The sequence below is a fragment of the Podarcis melisellensis genome, assembly GCF_964234715.1.
Source record: "Podarcis melisellensis genome assembly, chromosome: 2".
NCBI classification, from domain to species: Eukaryota; Metazoa; Chordata; class Lepidosauria; order Squamata; family Lacertidae; genus Podarcis; species Podarcis melisellensis.
Genome location: NC_138529.1, coordinates 117,239,094 through 117,259,646, shown reverse-complemented (window position 1 = coordinate 117,259,646; position 20,553 = coordinate 117,239,094). Strand labels below are relative to the sequence as shown.

At 43.8% G+C, this 20,553-nt stretch overlaps 1 protein-coding gene across 1 annotated transcript in view; it reads right to left on the bottom strand.

Annotated features, from left to right (window-relative positions):
• Window positions 1-10,699: 10,699 nt before the first annotated feature.
• The window catches only part of LOC309364408 (vomeronasal type-2 receptor 26-like), a 49,544-nt gene continuing 39,690 nt past the window's right edge, over window positions 10,700-20,553 (bottom strand). The window contains exons 3-7 of the mRNA XM_081901628.1: window positions 18,893-19,184; window positions 17,535-18,344; window positions 16,291-16,518; window positions 13,155-13,281; window positions 10,700-12,067 (exon numbers count right to left, since the gene is read on the bottom strand). Coding sequence (XP_081757754.1) covers window positions 11,157-12,067; window positions 13,155-13,281; window positions 16,291-16,518; window positions 17,535-18,344; window positions 18,893-19,184 — 2,368 coding nt within the window. The 3' untranslated portion in view covers window positions 10,700-11,156. The remainder of the gene's footprint in view (window positions 12,068-13,154; window positions 13,282-16,290; window positions 16,519-17,534; window positions 18,345-18,892; window positions 19,185-20,553) is intronic.

Below are 20,553 nucleotides of genomic sequence, written 5' to 3'. Positions count from 1 at the left end.
TTGGAAAATGTTTATTGAATATATGGGGGGAAATTGTGTATACTTGAAAACGTTGGCAGCATTAAGATAAATTCAACAGTGTAAATAATATTTGATGGATGTAATAATAGGGTTAAACCACAGAGCCTAGGACTTGCCAATCAGAAGGTCGGCGATTCGAATCCCCGCAATGGGTTGAGCTCCCGTTGCTCGGTCCATGCTGTTGCCAACCTAGCAGTTCGAAAGCACATCAAAGTGCAAGTAGATAAACAGGTACCACTCTGGTGGGAAAGGTAAACGGCGTTTCCGTGCGCTGCTCTGGTTCGCCAGAAGCAGCTTAGTCATGCTGGCCACATGACCTGGAAGTTGTACGCTGGCTCCCTCGGCCAATAAAGCGAGATGAGCACCACAACCCCAGAGTCGGCCACGACTGGACCTAATGGTCAGGGGTCCCATTTACCTTTAATAATGGAATACTGAATGGTTTAGTTTATATAAAACATGCAGAGATTTATGTTGTACAAAATGAACCATGGAAAGAGAGGAAGGAACGTCATTGGTATTTTAAGGTTGTTTAAGTGAATTTTCTAAAATGTAAAACAGAAATTTAATAAAAATCATTATAAAAAAAAGAAATCTCTGTCTCTCTAATGGCACCAGAGAGGAACCACAAGATATGGAAGTGTCATACGACATAACCAAAGTGAGCCAAAATGTTCACCTTAACCAGAACCCTTACAAATTGGATTTCCTTCAGAAACGGGCACGGAAAAATCTCGCTTGTAAATTTGATTCCAACATTGGGACAATGGATAGTTTGCAAAAGAAAGGAAAAAAGGGAAAGGAAATACCTGCCATTGCCATAACCTTTGACGTTCCAATGTGTCTCCTCCATTCACCATTAACATCCACCTGGATCTAGATGAATATGCTGCATTTAAGGCCTGAGCCACAGCTTGAATATGGAGGCAAGTGCTGTAGCTGTCTTGAGATAGGGCTCTCTGGAGCTCCTTTTGGGGCAGAGCCTGCAGTTCCTCCTCCTCTGCACATCTTGTCCAGCCTCTCACAGACAGCACATGTTTTGAATACGAACAATGAAAAGCTTCCTCCCAAAATTGCTGAAGAAGATGGAAGCCTGGTATGGAGTCGGCACTTCTGCTGCTACTGATCTTGGTTTTCATTACAAAGGATAAAGAACCATGTAAGTGCTGGAAGATATAAGGAGGATAAGACAAATTCAAGTCGATGTCCTGAAAAGCTGTTGTGATCCAGACTTTTGGCCCAATTTGTTTCCCACGTACTGCTTGCATTGCAAAAATCATATTTGATCCCATTTGAGTGGTTATGTAGCAAACACATACATCGACTTGTCTCCAGGTGCCATATGGTTCATTTGGGCTGAACATTTTAATTAGATCCTTTTCTGGAAATCTTTTGGACAAGGCAATGCAAATCCTGCTGCCGCTCAGCAGAGGCGTTAAGTCACTCACAAATCTTCCTCCAGCATCATTGTCCGGAGCAAGGAGGCCAATCCAGGTCCACCCAAAATGCAGGAGCAACTTCACAATGCCCCGATATTGAGCTTCTTCTTTGGGGACCATCTGGTAGACAAATGGGGACTGGGTTTTATCTTCAAGAACCTGAGCCATGAAGGCAAAATTGACCTAGTGAGAAAAGAAAGAATTAAAATTGTAGAATTTTGAGGGTCATCTAGTCCTGCGATGCAGGAATCTCAACAAGATCATAATAGAAACTGATAGTGATTTGCTTTACTTCCAGGAACATATCCTTATTAATCTGAAGTGATTAATATCTAAGAAAATTTGTACTGGCTGTGACTGGGATAGGTCAATAAGTAGAGCATGAGACTCTTAATCTCGAGTCTGCTGCATTATAGGGGAGTGGACTAAATTAGCTTTCCAACTCTCCAACTGGATGTAGGATGGTATTGTGGTCTGAAACATCTGAAAGGTGCTAGGTTGGTGGAGGCTGAATTTTGAAAACAAAATAGCAGTTTTCTCATTTTTAATGCCCTCTCATGACTTCTCTGGAAAAGAAAGGTGTCAAAAAAAGTGGAATTTTCTGCAGTTGACATTCTGCTCTGTCCCTCCATGCTGCCACCCTACCTACCTGTGGGATTTTGTAGATGCCTAACATGGATGAAATCTGCTTTGAGATTGCAGAATTTCCCCCTTCGAGAACAGCCAGCAGGTTATTCTGTTTCCCACAGTTATAGTTCGGAATATTGCTTTCCACACCTGCAAGCAGATCTATCGTGGCATCAGAAGTTATCCTTTCATCTAAATGGTTCTCATAGAGGTTGTAACCCAGGGTGATGTTGGGTAAGATCCTGGGATCACTGTTGATCTCCTGGGTGGTGAACAAGAAGGACAAGATTCGCCAGTACCTGCTGGCAGACAAACTGCAATAAATCAATCAATTTTGAAGCGTTAAACTGCTATTCACCATTTAACAAAAACAAACATATTTGATCTGCAAATAATAGTTTGTATGTATGCATGCATTTTATTTCTTGAATTTATACCCCACATTTTCCTCCAACGATCTCTGCTTTCTCCAATAATAATTTGGGGATATGTGCTCCATTGCAGGAGCTTAGAAGTGCACATTGTCTTCAAAGAACAAAACTGAGTAAAAATGAACCCCATCCCCAACCCCAAAGACTGGTAAGTTGCAGCAATGCTACTTGCATGGTTTTGGCTGCTTCAGAGGATGTCTGCATAGATTCCCCCAACTGTTTTTCAAAAGTCAACACAGGGGTCAAGCAAGGGCAAATCCTTTGCCAATGATGGCCACTAAGTTGGGGACTAGGAAACAGGTCATTAGAAACCATTTGAGTGCAGGTACCAAACACATCAACCAGTCACCATCATCATCATCTACTATTTATACCCCACCCATCTGGCTGGGTTTCCCCAGCCACTCTGGGAGGCTTCCAACAAAAGATTAGAAATACATTAAAACATCAGTCATTAAAAACTTCCCTAAACAGGGCTGCCTTCAGATGTCTTCTAAAAGTCTGGTAGTTGTTTTTCTCTTTGACATCCGGTGGGAGGGCGTTCCACAGGGCGGGGGCCACTACCAAGAAGTCCCTCTGCCTGGTTCCCTGTAACTTGGCTTCATGCAGCGAGGGAACCACCAGAAGGCCCTCAGCACTGGACCTCAGTGTCCGGGCAGAACGCTGGGGATGGAGACTTCAGGTAGACTGGGCTCAGGCCGCTTAGGACTTTAAAGGTCAGCAGCAACACTTGGAATTGTGCTCGGAAACGTACTGGGAGCCAATGTAGGTCTTTCAAGACCGGTGTTAATGTGGTCTCGGTGGCCGCCCCCAGTCACCTGTCTAGCTGCCGTATTCTGGATTAGTTGTAGTTTCTGGGTCACCTTCAAAGGTAGCCCCACACAGAGCGCATTGCAGTAGTTATGAATGAAATCTGGTCGGCTGAAGGGGTGTGTGAGAAAAAGTTGAATAATTATTTTTCATTGTTTGGACATTCAACTCCCCTAATGAGGAAGTCTCCTGCTCTGTATTATGATATGTATTTGTTTTATTTAAAGCCTATTTCTCCTTCTTTCCAGCCAAAAAATGTCACTCAGTGTATTCATTTTCTTAAGACAGTCTGTCAGGCTCATAATTCAAAAACATATGACACGAAAGGGAAAAGGTGGAGATGGAGAAGGAAAGCATTAATTTAGCAAAGAGGAATTTTCACATGGTCTACTGTTGCACTACTGGCAGATTATTGTAATTGTGTGATATAGTGTCAAAATAAAATAAAAGTAAAATAAATAGAAACTTTGGAAATTGCCTGAATTTGGTGTTGCCCGCACCTATCTACCCAAATTGGAATAATGTTATGCCTCATTTTGATCCCACTTTCCTGCAAGACCCAGGGAAGCTGAAAATGGAATGGATGGCTGGGAATCTATTGCTGGACTCCAACTCCCACCAGTACCAGCCCAGCCAGCAAGGGATGATGGGAACTTTAACCCAACAATGTCTGGAGGGTCACAGGTTCTGGAGCTTTGAATAGGGGCTATTTGCCTGGTTTAAAAAGCAGCCATTGGAGAGCTGGTGGAGAAGCACAACATCCATCTGCATAGAATTACTTACCCCTTATCCCTGGTTAAGGGGGTCTGGGAAAAGTTGTATGGAAGCTTTCCAAAAAAATATTTTGGAGATACAATCCCACTAATGAGGAAGTTTCCAGGCCGGTAGTAACTGAGTGCTTCATGCTGGTCCTTGACCAGATTCAAGGGGCATTTTGCTTTCAGGTTCCCATAGACTCCATGGGGCATCATTAGCAATAGAAGCAGCAGGGATCTCATTCTGGCCCTGCCTTCTACATCTCTCATATCAGTGGCTCCTCTCACCTCCAGTGAAAGCAGATCAGAAGAAGCAAGCAGCTCTTCCAAGACCAAAGCTGTACTGGTTTTACTGATTTGGGTGTTGTTCTGCTGTGACTTCAGAATTATGGAACATCACACAGCCATATCCCCCTGCCCTCTCCTCTCTCCTGCTGCAGATCTTGACTCAGGAAATATTCTCTGCACCAACTGTGCTTTCCAGGCACAGTGCAATTAATGGCATTTCTATCAACACTCTTGTTGATTCTGATGCCTAGGCCATCTCCAAAAAATATCTCTCTAGCTCTTACAAGAATAAATCACTATGATTTTGATAATTATAAGTTGAAGAAGTTTCGCATCCACAACTCCCTGGAGTCTTATATGGCTTAAGGGGCAGGTGTACAGCTGGAGAAAAGCGTGTTTGTGATATGCATCTCCAAAGTTTTGATATGAGTCAAGGAAAAGGGATAGGGAAAGTTTGATCTGAATTTTGCACACAAGTACCTATGGAGAGGGACGGGGGTTACACTGTGGGTTAAACCACAGAGCCTAGGACTTGACGATCAGAAGGTCGGTGGTTCGAATCCCTGCGACGGGGTGAACTCCTGTTGCTCAGTCCCTGTTCCTGCCAACCTAGCAGTTCAAAAGCATGTCAAAGTGCAAGTACATAAATAGGCACCACTCTGGCGGGAAGGTAAATGGTGTTTCTGTATGCTGCTCTGGTTCGTCAAAAGCGGCTTAGTCATGCTGGCCACATGACCCGGAAGCTGTACGCTGCCTCCCTTGGCCAATAAAGCGAGATGAGCACCGCAACCCCAGAGTCGGCCACGACTGGACCTAATGGTCAGGAGTCCCTTTACCTTTACCTAGGGAGAGCCCTGCAGCCAGATCAGACCAAAGGACAATCATGTCCAGGACTCTGTATCTCCCAGTAGTGAATCAGACATCTCTGGGAAGCTCAAAAGCAGGGCAGGGGGGGGGGCTTGGTGTTCATCAGTATGTGTATGATACCCAGCTCTACCTTTCTTTTAAATCAGAGCCAGTGAAGGCAGTGAAGGTCCTTTGTGAGTGTATGGCGATGGTTGGAGGATAGATGGCAGCTAACAGATTGAGGTTGAATCTTGACAAGACAGAAGTACTGTTTGTGGGGGGACACAGGGGACAGGAGGAGGGCAGGTGTGGGGGACTCTCTGGTCCTGAATGGGGTAACTGTGCCCCTGAATGACCAGGTGCGCAGCCTGGGAGTCATTTTGGATTCACAGCTGTCCATGGAGGAACAGGTCAATTCTGTGTCTAGGGCAGCTGTCTACCAGCTCCATCTGGCACGCAGGCTGACACCCTACCGGCCCGCAGACTGTTTCACCAGAATGGTGCATGCTCTGGTTATCTCCCGCTTGGACTACTGCAATGCATTCTATGTGGGGCTACCTTTGACAGTGACCTGGAAACTACAACTAATGCGACAGCTAGACTGGTGACTGGGACTGGCTGCCAGGACCATATAACGCTGGTCCTAAAGGATCTCCACTAGCTCCCAGTACGTTTCTGAGCACAATTCAAAGTGTTGGTACTGACCTTTAAAGCCCTAAACGGCCTCCGCCCAGTACACCTGAAGGAGCATCTCCACCCCCAGCATTCAGCCCGGACACTGAGGTCCAGCACAATAAACCCTAATTTAAATGCATCTAGAAAATCAGTTTCCTATGAGATCTGGCCTGCAACCACCTGCTCAATAGCCTTCCCCAATTACCAATATCAAAGTCAACTAAACAAGGACTAAACTGTCAAAGTTGCGACAATTGCTATGAAGTGACAGGGCTGGTGCAAAAATCAGCCGCCACCCCTGTCTCCATGCTTGAGCAACTCCAGCACATGGGCAGAAAATAGCAGAGTATCAAATGCATGAAGTCCATCTCCCATGCACAGTTCCAAAGGAAAGAAACACTCACTCATGCAGCAGAATTCTTCAGCAATAGTTTACTGAGGTTCAAAAGCATACAGGACTTACTGGATCCCCAGTAAGGTACAAATATATTCCACTCTGAAGAGCACATCCAGTTACAGAAGCAAAAAAAATAGACAGGAAAACAGGAAGTAAGAAAGACTGAAGCTAAACTGCCCAGCAGGCAGGAGAATATAATACCCACCCCGAGCAATGACCTCGAGTCTCACATGACTATCTAGACAAACACAGCTACTAGCTTGTTCTTTTGAGAACCAGAAAGTTCTAGAAAGTTCAGGAAAGTTCTACACCCATAAAACTCACAATCCCTGCCACGAGGGATTCACTATGAGGATGGTGAAAACCAGAGGGCTGGAGCCAATTAGCCAACTGGGAAATTTCAACCTGGCCCTGAATACAGCCACCGACTATGCTCCTAGTGACCCAAAGCATCTGCACACCAGTGAAGTGTTAGAATTCCAGATCTATGAGTGCAGTCATGGGGTTTTTGTTAGTGACGGAGACAGGATGTTTGTGTTACTGTGTTCCATTAAGTGGGACTATTGTCCTTTGTTCTATTTCTCTTTGCTGTCTGATGCTAGAGAGAGAGGGAGCCATGTTGCAGTGCTCCGTGTGTGTTTATATGTAAATAAAGTAGATTAGCCAAAATGCTGAGTTGCTGAGGTCTGTCACACAAGGTGCACAAACTCTGTGGATCCCTAAGTATGCCGGTGTTGGTTGGCATCGGTTGCTGTGATGTTCAGTCTGAAGAAAGCTTTTGAAGCTCCCGAACGAAAGACCAGGAGGGAGAGAACATGCCAGTCGGGCATGTGTCTCTGCCAGAGTACTACTCAAGTGTAGGCTGAACTCCTGACATGAAGAACATGAGAGCATCCCTGTAAGAAAAGTGTGTACTTTGTTAACAGTACTGGGAGCTGTAGCTCTGTGGGGGGTAATCTGCAGCTCCTAGTATTCATTGGGGGTCACATGCTGTGTCTCAAATGTTTGATGTGTATGCAGCTAAGTATTATCCCCTCTAACTGGCAGGATCTCAGGAGGAAAGTCGCTTTTCCTGGTCCTGCTTCTTCATGCTTTAAACTGGAGATGTTGGGCATAGAACTTGGGTGGAACCAGCTCTGCCTCTCAGATACACCTCCCCCCCCCCTCTGGAGACAAAACTGGTTCTTCTTCAGATTCTGTCGTAAGCAGAATCTGTCCCTACTCATAGTACTCAAGATCAGATGCCTTCTTTAGTTTTTATTGTCAGGTATTCCTTTGTATTTAGGTCAGGTCTCAGTATAAAATGTAGCACTCGGGGATGAAGATGCAGCCCAGGAGTCCAGCACTAGTAGCCAAGATAGAGAAGATCTGCACGGCTACCATGTATTTCCCTTTGGTGCTCAGGTAGGTGGGCACAAAGGAGACCCAAACGCTGCAGAAGACCAGCATGCTGAAGGTGATCAGCTTGGCTTCATTGAAGGCCCCAGGCAGCTTCCTGGCCAGAAAAGCCACTGTGAAGCAGATGGTAAACAGGAAGCCCATGTAGCTGAGGGAACCATAAAACATGGCAACAGGCCCTACATTGCATTGCAGGGTGATCTCTCTCCAGCCTGTGAGTGTTTGTCAGAGTCTGGGAATGGGGGAGAGATGCCCAGCCAAATGGTGCAGATGACAACTTGGACACTGGAACAGGAAACGACAATGGAGTTGGCCAAACTCTTCCCCAGCCATCTTTTCACCGTTTCCTGGCTTTGTGGCCAAGAAGGAGGCCAACACCACCGTGATGGTTTTTGCCAACACAGAAGAAATGGCAACCGAGAAGATTATGCTGAAGACCATTTGTCGGAGAAGGCAGGTCACTTTCCTTGGCCTTCCAATGAAGAGGAAGGATGACAAAAAGGAAAGCAGGAGGGAGATGAGGAGGAGGTACGAGAGGTCCCGGTTGTTGGCTTTGGCTATTGGAGTTTCTTTATATTTAATGAAGATTCCTAATATGATGCCTGCTGTTAAAGACAAGAATAGTGCAATAGAAGCTAAGATTATCCCCAAATATTCTTCATAAACCAGGAAGATGATGATCTTAAGGAATACATTGATTCTGGTGCTTGTTTGAATGTTGATCTTCTGGACATTTGTGGCAACGATCTGCATCTGAGGATGAGAAGAGTGGCTTGAGCATCACTTACATGCATAACTATCTGTGTTCGATTACATTTGGGGGGGGGGAAATGAAGTAGCAGAATAAACCTATGTAGTAGGGAAGGAGAGGCAAAGATGTGTCCGTCAATTTCAATATTTAATGCTTACATTTGTATCCCGCAGATGTAGACAGATGTAGTGCACAAGGTTTATCTCACTTTTCGCCACCAAAACATCCTTGTTACATAGGATGAAGCTGAGAGGGAACAACCTCCCCAAATCGGTGTCTCTGGCATTATTATTTATTAAATCGATTTGTCGTCTTTTCCAGGGCAACTCAAAGCAACGTACGATTATATGAAACAAAGAAACAAAGACATAGAAGAAGAAGAAGAAGAAGAAGAAGAAGAAGAAGAAGAAGAAGAAGAAGAAGAAGAAGAAGAAGAAGAAGAAGAAGAAGAGTAGTAGTAGTAGTAGTAGTAGTAGTTTGGATTTGATATCCCGCCTTTCACTCCCCTTCAGGAGTCTCAAAGCGGCTAACAATCTCCTTTCCCTTCCTCCCCCACAACAAACACTCTGTGAGGTGAGTGGGGCTGAGAGACTTCAAAGAAGTGAGACTGGCCCAAGGTCACCCAGCAGCTGCATGCGGAGGAGCGGAGACGCGAACCAGATTATGAGTCTATCGCTCTTAACCACTACACCACGCTGGCCTCATACCTTAAAACCTGCATTAAAAAAATTAAATCTACTTTTAAAAGCTAGATCGGAACACCCCACCCACTTAAAAAGACCCTAATAATTAAAAGTCAGACGCCTTATGAAAGACGACTGTTTTTGCCTGGTGACTATGTAATGATGTAATATGTAATGATGGCACCAGGCGAGCCTCTCTGGGGAGAGCGTTTCGCATTGTGCAGCTTTTGCTGTATGCCACTTTAAGTGGACCTTTTGATAATTCCTTTACATGTTTTGATATTTAAATATGATTTCTTGTGATACCTTAAGTTGTTCAAGCAAACAGTTCTGTGTTTCTTAAATGTAATACTCATAGTAGACTCACTGTGATTCCTTGTCTATTATATTGTACTGCACTGTCTCCCTATCCCTGAAATAAGAACTATTTCCCTGCTAAAGAGAACCATTGAAGCGGTGATGGAGAAGCATGATATCCACGATGTATGTAATTATTTACACTTTAAGCTTGGTTACTGGGGGCTGGGGAAAGTTATATGGGAGTTGCTCAGCAAAGCTTCTTGGAGATATGATTCCGCTAATGAGGAAATCTCCAGACCGGGAGTAACTCTGCACTCCATTTTCTTCCGTAATCAAATTTAAGGAGCACTTTGCCTTCAGCTTCCCCCAGACTTGATGGGGCATTAGAAGCAGAGGTAGCAGCAGAAGCCGCAGCAGGGAGGTCATTCTGGCTTGGCCTCCTACACCTCCATTTTGACTTCTCCTTTCTCCCCCACAGCCAGGTAATCAGAAGAAGTCAACACCCTCCAGCACAGTGTGATATGTATAACCTCAGGCTTCCTTGGCTTCTGATGTTTGGGCAATTGCCAGAGATCTCTCTTGAACTTTGGGAAGAATAAATCACTATCATTTTTATAATTAAAAAGGGGAGAAAGTTCTTGGAATCTCTACATGGTTTAAGGGGTAGGGACAGAGCTGGAAAAATATGTTTACACCAAATCACAGATGTGGCTTCAAACTGCAACATGAGTCACTTGCATTTCGGGGATGAGTTTGGCTTGAACTTTGCTAAGAACAGCCCTGCTGGGTAAGTCCAAAGTCCCATCTAGTCCTGCAACACAGTGGCCAATCAGACATTGCTGAGACGCTCACAAGCAGGGCATGAAAGCAATGGGACTTGCCAGGCATTGGTCACAAGCGACTGGCATTTGGGGGAAGTAACTATGCACTGCATGATTCAATCTTTTGTTTGCTCTCAATCTCCCAACCTTCCGATTCATTGGATGTCTATGAGTGCTGGTGCCATATAAGAGAGGGAGACAAAAAGGGTGGATCCTGCCCTTCTTCAGCAGCTCAGGGCAAATAAGTGAGAGGTCTGCTCCATGGGAGTGGAGAGGGGGGACTACCCCACCAATCTCAACCTGCCTTCATGCCACCACCACTCTTCTGCCTTCTTACTTACAAGTGGTGGTTCTTGTCCATCATTGACTCTGGCTCCAGCTATCGTGGTGCCCCTCGTGGTGTCACATTCATTTCTTGATTCCGACCTCGAAAACCCTAAATGACATTGGCCCTGTATATCTAAAGGAGCTTCTCCACACCCATCATCCAGACCAGATACTGAGGTCCAGCTCCAAGGGCCTTAAGAAGGTTCATTCAAGCATTAATACACTCAAGTGAGATTCCGTTTTTCAGTTGCTGACTTTAATACTAGAAGCAGAATTTCAAGTTACACTAAGTTATTATTTAGGCTTAGGTTATGAACTCGGGAAGAAAGTAAGGTGGGTCATGTCAAAATATAAACTGGACATGGTGGAGAAGGATAGTGATGTATGAAGAGTGAGGCTGCACTCCAGGAGACTCTACAGGTAGGGTTATGCCTAAAGGTTGTATGTCCAGACACTCCAGGCATGTGATCCAATGATTCCCTTTCATCATTCAAGATGAATGAAAAATTAAGAACAAACTTTATCTAAGGAGATACATTCATTCCCAAGGCAACTCAGGAGGAAAACAGTTATAAACATGTAAAGAATCAGGCAACAACATTAGTTTTTGTGGCCAGGTGTTCCTTTGTGTTCAGATCAGGCCTCAGCACAATAATGTAGCATTTGGGAATGAAGATGCAGCCCAGAAGCCCAGCACTAGAAGCCAAGATAGAGAAGATCTGCACAGCTACCATGTATTTCCCCTTTGTGCTCAGGTAGGTGGGCACAAAGGAGACCCAAACGCTGCAGAAGACCAGCATGCTGAAGGTGATCAGCTTGGCTTCATTGAAGGCCCCAGGCAGCTTCCTGGCCAGGAAAGCCACCGTGAAGCAGATGGCAGCCAGGAAGCCCATGTAACCGAGGGCAGCATAAAACATGGCAACAGACCCTTCGTTGCATTGCAGGGTGATCTCTCCAGCCTGGGAATGCCTGTCGGAGTCTGGGAATGGGGGAGAGATACACAGCCAAATTATGCAAATGACCATTTGGACACTGGAGCAGAAAAGGACAATGGAGTTGGCCAGACTTTTCCCTAACCATCTCCTCACCCTGTTCCCTGGCTTTGTGGCCAGGAAGGCCAGCACCACCATGATGGTTTTAGCCAACACAGAAGAGACAGCAACTGAGAAGATGGTGCTGAAGGCCGTTTGTCGAAGGAGGCAGGTGACTTTCCTGGGACGGCCAATAAAGAGGAAGGAGGACAAGAAGGACAGCAGGAGGGAGACAAGGAGGAGGTAGGAGAGGTCCCTGTTGTTGGCTTTGACTATGGGAGTTTCCTTGTATTTAATGAAGATCCCTACAACAAAGCCTGTGGTTAAGGACAGGAAGAGAGCCAAAGACGTCAGGAGAATCCCCAAATATTGTGTATATGATAGGAAGGTGATAATCCTCGGAATGCAGTGATCTCGGTCCTTGTTTGGATATTGTTCTTCTGGACATTTGGTGCAACGCTCTGCATCTGAGGAGGAGAAAAAGAATGGCTTTGGCTTTGCTTACAGACATATTCTATTATATGTCGAGTAATGCACTCACATGGGAGATATCAGAAAATGAGAATGTATTGTAAGAAAGGGAAGCTTTTTGGTGCATTTCCTTATGCGATAGTTTTGGGCAGTAACACTACTTCATTTCCATATTCCATTTCACTTTTAATTTGTATACTGCCTTTCTATATTGCTATGCAGAAGGAGGGTTACAAGCTAAAAAAACAACAAAATAGACAGCAAAGATCACAGGCGTAATACACAAACAAAAAGTCATAATAAAAGCGTAACTTTAAAATAAACAGCATATTAAATAAAGCGATATTCAATAATATTCAATCATAAAACTCAGGAATAGTAAACAGTAAAATTTAATATCAGCAAATGCTAAACAGCTTACACTTATCATGTACAACAAAGAATTACTAATCTATAATCAATAAAAAACAGCAAGTCACTATGAATAAAAAACCACAAAACATGCAAACCATGTAAAAGGATCAAACTGAGAAACAAGGACACAGAATTTATGATTTATTTATTTTTAAAATCCTTGAACTCCTCTCTTCCAAGCTGCTACAGCTGTTCTCAAACTCCTTGTCTGGGATATCCAATAAATTCCTGCTGAAATCATATAATTTTTTATTGTTCTACAATGCTATGGAATGGAATGTTAACCTAATTTTTTTGATTATTGTGCATCATGCTTTCTCTCTTTTAAATAAATATTTGCTATTTTCAATATTTCTCGTTTATTTTGAAGACATCTTTAATTTCCTTTTGTGAGGGTGGTTCTGGTTCTCTGATCCTAGAAGGCTTGGTATAAAATATCCACAGCTGTGCCATATGGGCAGGGCAGGCTGAACCCAACTGGCATCCCAGAGGTTGCTTCCTGCAAGTCATTTCTTTCAAATTACTTCCTGGAAGGGGGTTAAAAATGAAGAAATCAAGAAAGCATCTGCATCCAAATATGTCTTCAGAATATTCACAGAAAATTTCTGACTGATATGTTGCCCTATTCATATTCTCCCAACAAATTCCATCTCCTGTGGTGTCACCCACCTTCCTGTGTAGAAATGGTCCCTTCCCCACACGGAACACAAGCATAGCAGCAAACCGGCTTGTCTTCTTGAACCACCTTGGTATATCCTGGGCGACACCTTTTGGTACACCTGGCGTGAGGCACAGTCTAGCCATAAAGAAAAGATGACACATTAAAGAGGAAGTGCCAGCAATATTTGTGCATATGGAACTCACTCAGAGAGTCTGGAAAGGACCCAGCAGGGTCTCCAGTCCCACAAGAAAGCACCCTTGATGTCACTCAGCAGGGGGGGCGCTAGGGGCGCCTTGGAAGATGTCCGACAATATTATCTATCCGGCTCGCACCAGATAATTAGAGGCTGATTATGGGGAGTATATCAGTCTCCCTCATCTTCCCAGGTGGTGGGAAGATGCTGTCTCGCCCGCGGTTGTCCATAAATCACCCCCGAGATTGAAAGAAGGAGGGGGTGGGGGCACTGAGCGGAAAGCCCTTGTGAGAGTTCTGGAGCTCCCGGACGCTACTTTCAGGAGCGAAACTAGCTGCGTTGCTTAAGATAAAAAAAAATTAAAAAATTGGAGAAGTAAATGCACATGTTTTGAGCGAGGTCAGGAGTGTATTATCTGCTAAATAAATTTACCACGAAGACAGAGCGATGGGACAGAATGAACAAAGGACTACCTCAAAGAAGCACAGCCATGCCGGTATGTTGAACGGAACGGAAAGGGGGGGACTTTCTTTTCCCCCCAGTATGATTTACCTAACAACACCCCCCCCTTAGAAGAACCGTCGCAATGATTGATTGCAAGTGAGATTGAAAAATAGACTGTGTGGAAACAAAAATGCTAATAAAAGGATTTACTCTGTGAAAGATCTGGAAAGAAGGGAGGCTTTCTTGTGGCGTAGTTACAAAGTGATCCGCCATTAAGAGGCAGACCTTGATGCAAGATTTTCAGACTTAGGGAGGGTGAGCCATTGTTCTGCTATCAGGTTTGGATCGTAAATTTGAAAGGGCAATAACTCTCCTGGAAAGACTGATTTATGGTGCAGGTCTGGGAAAATTAAGGAGCAGACGCCGAGACTGTATTTCATCGGAATTGACAAAAATGGTGACTGCCGCCCGAATAAGACTCTTGCACTCTTGGATTTATGTGAGATGAATTACAGGAAAGCATTACAAAGTTCACACAGAAATATAACAAGGCTGATTCTTTCAACTCGCTGGTGGAGAAAATTCGGAGAAAAAGGATAACGACAAGGAGATGAGAAGATGGGACTGTGAACATCAAAGCAGCAGAAATATAAAGATGATTGGACTCCTACCGAACTCGAAGCATGGGTACCCCCCACAAAAATTTTACAATTTGGTTTAATATTTGGACTTTGTGATATGTATTAATATAATTTGGAATAATTAATATGATATGATATGATTGGCTTGGTAAATGGAAATTTAATAAAAAATATTAAAAAAAGAAAGCACCCTTGATGTCAGGGGTGCCAATTTGAAAAAAATATTGTGGGGGCCCAAGTAAGCCGCACAACACATAATCAATGCCCATCAATTTTATGGGGTCCCAGCCCCCTCAAATATTTTATTGTGGGGGACAAAGCCCCCAAAGTTCCTAGGAGTTGGCTCCTATGCTTGATGTAGAACGGAAGCCTCCCTACTGTGTTTGCTTTTTAAATAATAACAATAACAATAATAATTTATTTATACCCCACCCATCTGGCTGGGTTTCCCCAGCTGCGCTGGGCGGCTTCCAACAAAAGATAAGAAATACATTAAAACATCAATCATCAAGAACTTCCCTAAACAGAGCTGCGTTCAGATGTCTTCTAAAAGTCAGGTAGTTGTTTATTTCTTTGACATCTGATGGGAGGGCGTTCCACGGGGCAGTCACCACTACCGAGAAGGCCCTCTGCCTGGTTCCCTGTAACCTCACTTCTTGCAGGGAGGGAACCACCAGAAGGCCCTTGGAGCTGGACCTCAGTATGCGTGCTGAACGATGGGGGTGGAGACGCTCCTTCAGATATAAAAGGCTGAGGCCGCTTAGGGCTTTAAAGGTCAGCACCAACACTTTGAATTGTGCTCGGAAACGTACTGAAAAAGGTATTAGTACATAGGTCTTTGAACAACTGGAATGATGCACAGTATAATATTAATAAAAAAAAGAAGGTACATTCAGGGGAAGTATTTGTGTGCCAGGAGAATTTGTGTCTATGGAGTTGATTCATAGAGTTTGAAAACAACCCAACACGTTCTCTAGGCACAGGGCAAAAGATGCAGAAACAAAAGAAAGGAAAAGAAAAATCCCATCCCAGAACAGCAGCAATAAAACACTCTGATGAAGAGCAGTACTTAAACATACAGTATGATCACATGCAGGGGTTACATTCTGGGCAAGGAGTAGTATATTGAAAAATGTATATACAGTTGTACCTTGGTTCCTGAATGGCTTGGCTCCCAAACATATCAGCTCCCGAACGCTGCAAACCTGGAAGCAAGTGGCTTTCAGTTGAGTGCAGGAAGCTCCCGCAGCCAATTGGAAGCCGTTCCTTCATTTTCGAACAGTTTGGGGAGTTGAGTGGACTTCCAGATTGGATTAAGTTCCAGAACCAAAATTCGACTGCACTCGAATGAGCCCCTTGGAACGGCTCCTGCACAACCACCCTGACCTTCCGGAGCTGGCATGCCAAGCAGGCCTCACTCCCAAGCTCTCTGGTTTGCTCACTGGGCTTCTGGATGCTCTTGCGTGGGCTCTGCGATGTTCTCATGAGATCTCGCAGGGCCGGGCTGGATTAACCATTAAGCAAAATAAGTACGTGCTTACGGCATCCAGGGAAGGCGGGGACCACAGGAATTTTTCTGTTGCTGGATTTACCATGGACCATATTGTGCAGCTCAATCAGGTTCCACAAAAAGGCAAATGAAAAAATTACATACATATGTACAAACATACATAGATACATTCATTCATTCATACATACATGTACATCTGCACATGAAGAGCATTATGCACATTTAATAATTTACTTAATTAATTATAATGAAAGCATCAGCCAAACTTCCCAAAGATTATACTTGAATTCCTCTTGGAAATATTCAACAGAATACTAGATCTTCATGTGTATCATGTGGAATAAAGGGGCTCTTACCTGGTTGAACCTCTTGGGCCACACAATAGCTTCTGGGTTAATGGCGAGCTTGAAGTCAGTGGATGCCTCTCCCTCTATACTCCCAATTTTCACTCTAACACAAGACTTATTGGGAAGCACCACCCAATTCTCAATATCAAACATGATGGGCAGCTCCCCATTCTCACCCAAATACAGTCCGCCCATGGAAGTGTTCAACAACCGGGTTTCTCTTAAGAAAGGGTGAAGCTGGAATGACAGGGAAAACACCAGCATTTCAAAGCATTTTGGACATCTCATCCCTTGTCCCTTTGAGCTCCAAAGTCCTGGCATACCTGGCCTCGTTGGAATTTACGGAGGACTAAACACCAGAACTTAGAAAGCATTTTAGATGCCTCATCCCTGCTTCCTTGGAACTCAAAACTCCTGTTGTGCCACAACTTATGTTATCCCTCATACCTACGGGACCGCCTCTCCTGGTATGCCCCACAGAGAAACCTACGGTCTGCAAATAAAAACATCCTCAAGGTCCCAGGCCTCAGAGAGGTTAGGCTGGCCTCAACTAGAGCCAGGGCCTTCTCGGCTGTGGCTCCAATCTGGTGGAATGCTCTGTCACAAGAGACTAGGGCCCTGCGGGACCTGACATCTTTCCGCAGGGCTTGCAAGACAGAGTTGTTCCACCAGGCCTTTGGTCAGGGCGCAGCCTGACTCCCTCCTCTGGCAACCTGCACAGAATTTTGCCTAATCGGTTGCCATCAATTTGATTTTAATTAATTTTTATAATGAAATATTTTTAGAATGTGTGATTATTTGACTTATTTGATTGTTGTTAGCCGCCCTGAGCCCAGCTTCGGCTGGGGAGGGCGGGATATAAATAAAAAAATTTATTATTATTATTATTATTATTATTATTATTATTATTATTATTATTATTAACTTCTCCTACTGGCAAGACTAAACAGACAGCCACCAGGTGGAGGAACGTCTGCTTTTAACTTGTTATTTTCTTCTTATGGTTTTATTATATGGTCTTATATTTTTTTTTATTGCAGTAGACCACCTTGATATTTTATGAAACACACACACACACACACACACACACACACACACACATATTCCAGTAGGAGCCTAAAAAAAGAATCTAAATCTAAATAAATAAAACAAAAACCTTTTCCTCACTGTTGCATTCATCTATAAATCAATGAGAATGATTATTGTAGAGTTGGTAGAAAGAACTTTGATTTCTAGAAAGGGAAAGGAAATACCTGCCATGGCTGTAGCCTTTGACATGCCAACTGGTCTCCTCCACCCGACATCAACATCTGCTTTGATCTGGATGAACAGGCAACATTTAAAGCATGTGCCATGATTTGGAGACTGAAGTATGTTCTGTGGCTGTCTTGAGACAGAACAGTCTGCAGCTCCTCTTCAGACGGCACCTCCGGATTCTCCACATCTCTGCATCTTGTCCAACCTCTCACAGTGAGGACGTGCTTTGAGTATGAACAACTAAATGCTTTTTGCCGAAATAGATTAAAAAGATGGGACTGTGATTTACAGCAGTCACGTTTGCTCCTTATTTTGGTCTTCATTACAAAGGAGAATGAACCATGGATATACTTCAAGGACTTGGGACCAAAAAACAAATTTATGTCAAGGTCTCGAAAAGCTGTTGTGAGCCATACTTTTGGCCCAATTAGTTTCTCTTGTTCTTCTTGTAGTTGCATGATGACACGCAGTGCTGTATGAACGTTTACATAGTAAAGGAATACTTTGGTCTGTCTCCATAGGCCAATTAATTCACTTTGTGTCAGTATCTTAGGTTCATTCCTTTCTGGTATTGTTACTGAAAAGGCAACACAAATTCCATTGCTGGCCATCAGAGATGTCATGGCACTCAAGAACCTTTCTCCATTCTCACTGTCTGGAGCAAAGAGGCCGATCCACGTCCATCCAAAATGCTGGAGGAACTTTACAATCGCCATGTACTGAATTTCTTCATTGGGGACCGTACGGTAGACAAAAGGGACTTTGGTGTTCTCACCAACAACCCCAGATACAAAGCCATAACTGATCTGGAGTGGGGAAGAAAAAGTACAGTGTTTTATTTTCAGAGGAAAGTACAGGAATAGCATGAAATATTTAATACCTAACAAATATTGTGCTGACTGGGGCTGATAGTTTTATTTGGAAACTTTGGGAGGCTGCAACCCTAACAAAGTCTCCATTTTAATAATAATAATGATAATTCATTATTTATACCCCACCCATCTGGCTGGGTTTCACCAGCCATTCTGAGTGGCCTCCAACAGAACACCAAAATACAATACCCTATTAAACATTAAAAGCTTCCCTAGCAGGGAAGAATCATAGAATCGTAGAGTTGGAAGCGACCCTGAGGTTCATCTTGTCCTCCCCCCTGCAATGCAGCTGTCCCATACGGGGATCAAGCCTGCAACCGTGACGTTGGCAGCACCGCACTCTAACCAACTGAGCTATCTAGCTTAACATAGCTCAGGATTTTCTCCCTCTTTGATGCCTCTTTTTGACTCTGCTGACGATAAAGTGAATTTATTTTGCTACTGAATCTCTTTTGTGTCCCTCCATGCCCCACCCTTCATACCTGTGGGATTTTGTACATGCCTGACATGGTTGAAATCACTTTGGAGATGATGGAATTGGCTCCTTCAAAAACAGCCAAGATATTATTCCATTTCCCACAGCGATAGTTTGGAATATTGCTTTCCCCACCTGCAAGCAGGTCTAGCATGGCATCAGAAGTGATCCTTGCATGGTAATAGTTCTCATAGAGGCTGTACCCCAATGTGATATTGGGTAAGAGCTTGGGATCCCGGTTGATCTCTTGGATGGTGAACAAGAAGGACAAGATATGCCAGTAGAACCTAAATGGCAACCTGCAAGAAATCAATCAAATAAAAAGTGCCAAACCATTCACCACTTAATGAAAATAAATAGTATTTGATTCCCTAAATCATGGTCTGCATTAGGGCTGCCATATAGACATAGAAGGAAGACAGCAGTTGGAAACAGTGTCCAGGTGGAAATCACTGGCATTTCCTTTAAAATAACTCAAAAGCTTTGCCAATAAATCTTTTTGTCTGGATTTTCACTTGTTGCAACATGGGGACTCTAGTCTGTTTGTTTGAAGGGTGAGAATAGACATATCCTTCTTACAAGATGAAAATCCATTTGCCACTTAAGAATTAAAATATAAGGATTGCTCAAGAGGAGAAGCACACATCTTCAAAAAAATAATAATGAAGAAAACATTCTTTGTTCCGTATGTGTGAGAAATATGGGGACAAGGCTGCTAAGGCTAGTTTTGGCTGCTTCAAAGGAGTTGCATAAAGAGCCAACTGCAATGGAGAGCTAAGTCTGTTTAGAAGCTCTATTTGATTAGTATGGCTTATTTTCAATAGGCATGATTCGGATTGGGCTGTTATTTAATAAAGTTCAGTTCCAACTAGTCTTTCTGTGAAACAAACCATCAGAAGGATGTATTTCCTTCCGTCTCTCCCGTGCAAGTGAATTCAGGTGTCTGGCGCAGTAGTGAGGAGGAAATCTTAGGAATGTGGATTGCTGCTGGGGGAGGGGTCAGAGAAAAAGTCCGTGGAGCCAAATTAATTCCCAAGAAGCACTGAACTTGGCTAAGCTTGCAATTGCGTGTCCTATTCTGCATCCAGGGGGGCTTCTAGTGTAGTTCCAGTTTGAGATAATGTCCACTTAAACTAACAATTCATCCAGGAGGATAGTTTCCTTGTCATTCATATTTCTCCCTGTGGGAACTGTTCAATCTCATTGCAATGGCAATCGCAGACACTAATTCTGCTGATATCTTCTGGGAGGTTATTTCAGACAGGGGAAGGGATGGAATCAAATGCCCTCCCAAATATAAGCATAAAAGACCTCTGTTTTGTCTGTTTAAATACATTTTGTTTTGGTTTTCAACAGTAACACTATAAACTTAACATGAACAGCAAACACAACACTTGGAGTATAGGTTATTGGAAGTAACCTTAATGTACATACATAATAGGCTCACTCCCCTTCATGGATCACTGCCTTGCCGTGGCGAAGGGGCTTGAATAACTCAGAGAAGCTATGAACTATGCCGAGCAGGGCACCCAAGATGAACAGGTCATAGTGGAGAGTTTTGACCAAATGTGATCCACCTGGAGGAGGAACCGGCAAGCCACTCCAGTATCCCTGCCAAGAAAACTCCATGGACAAAGACAACAGGCATATAAAAGTTATGACGCTGGA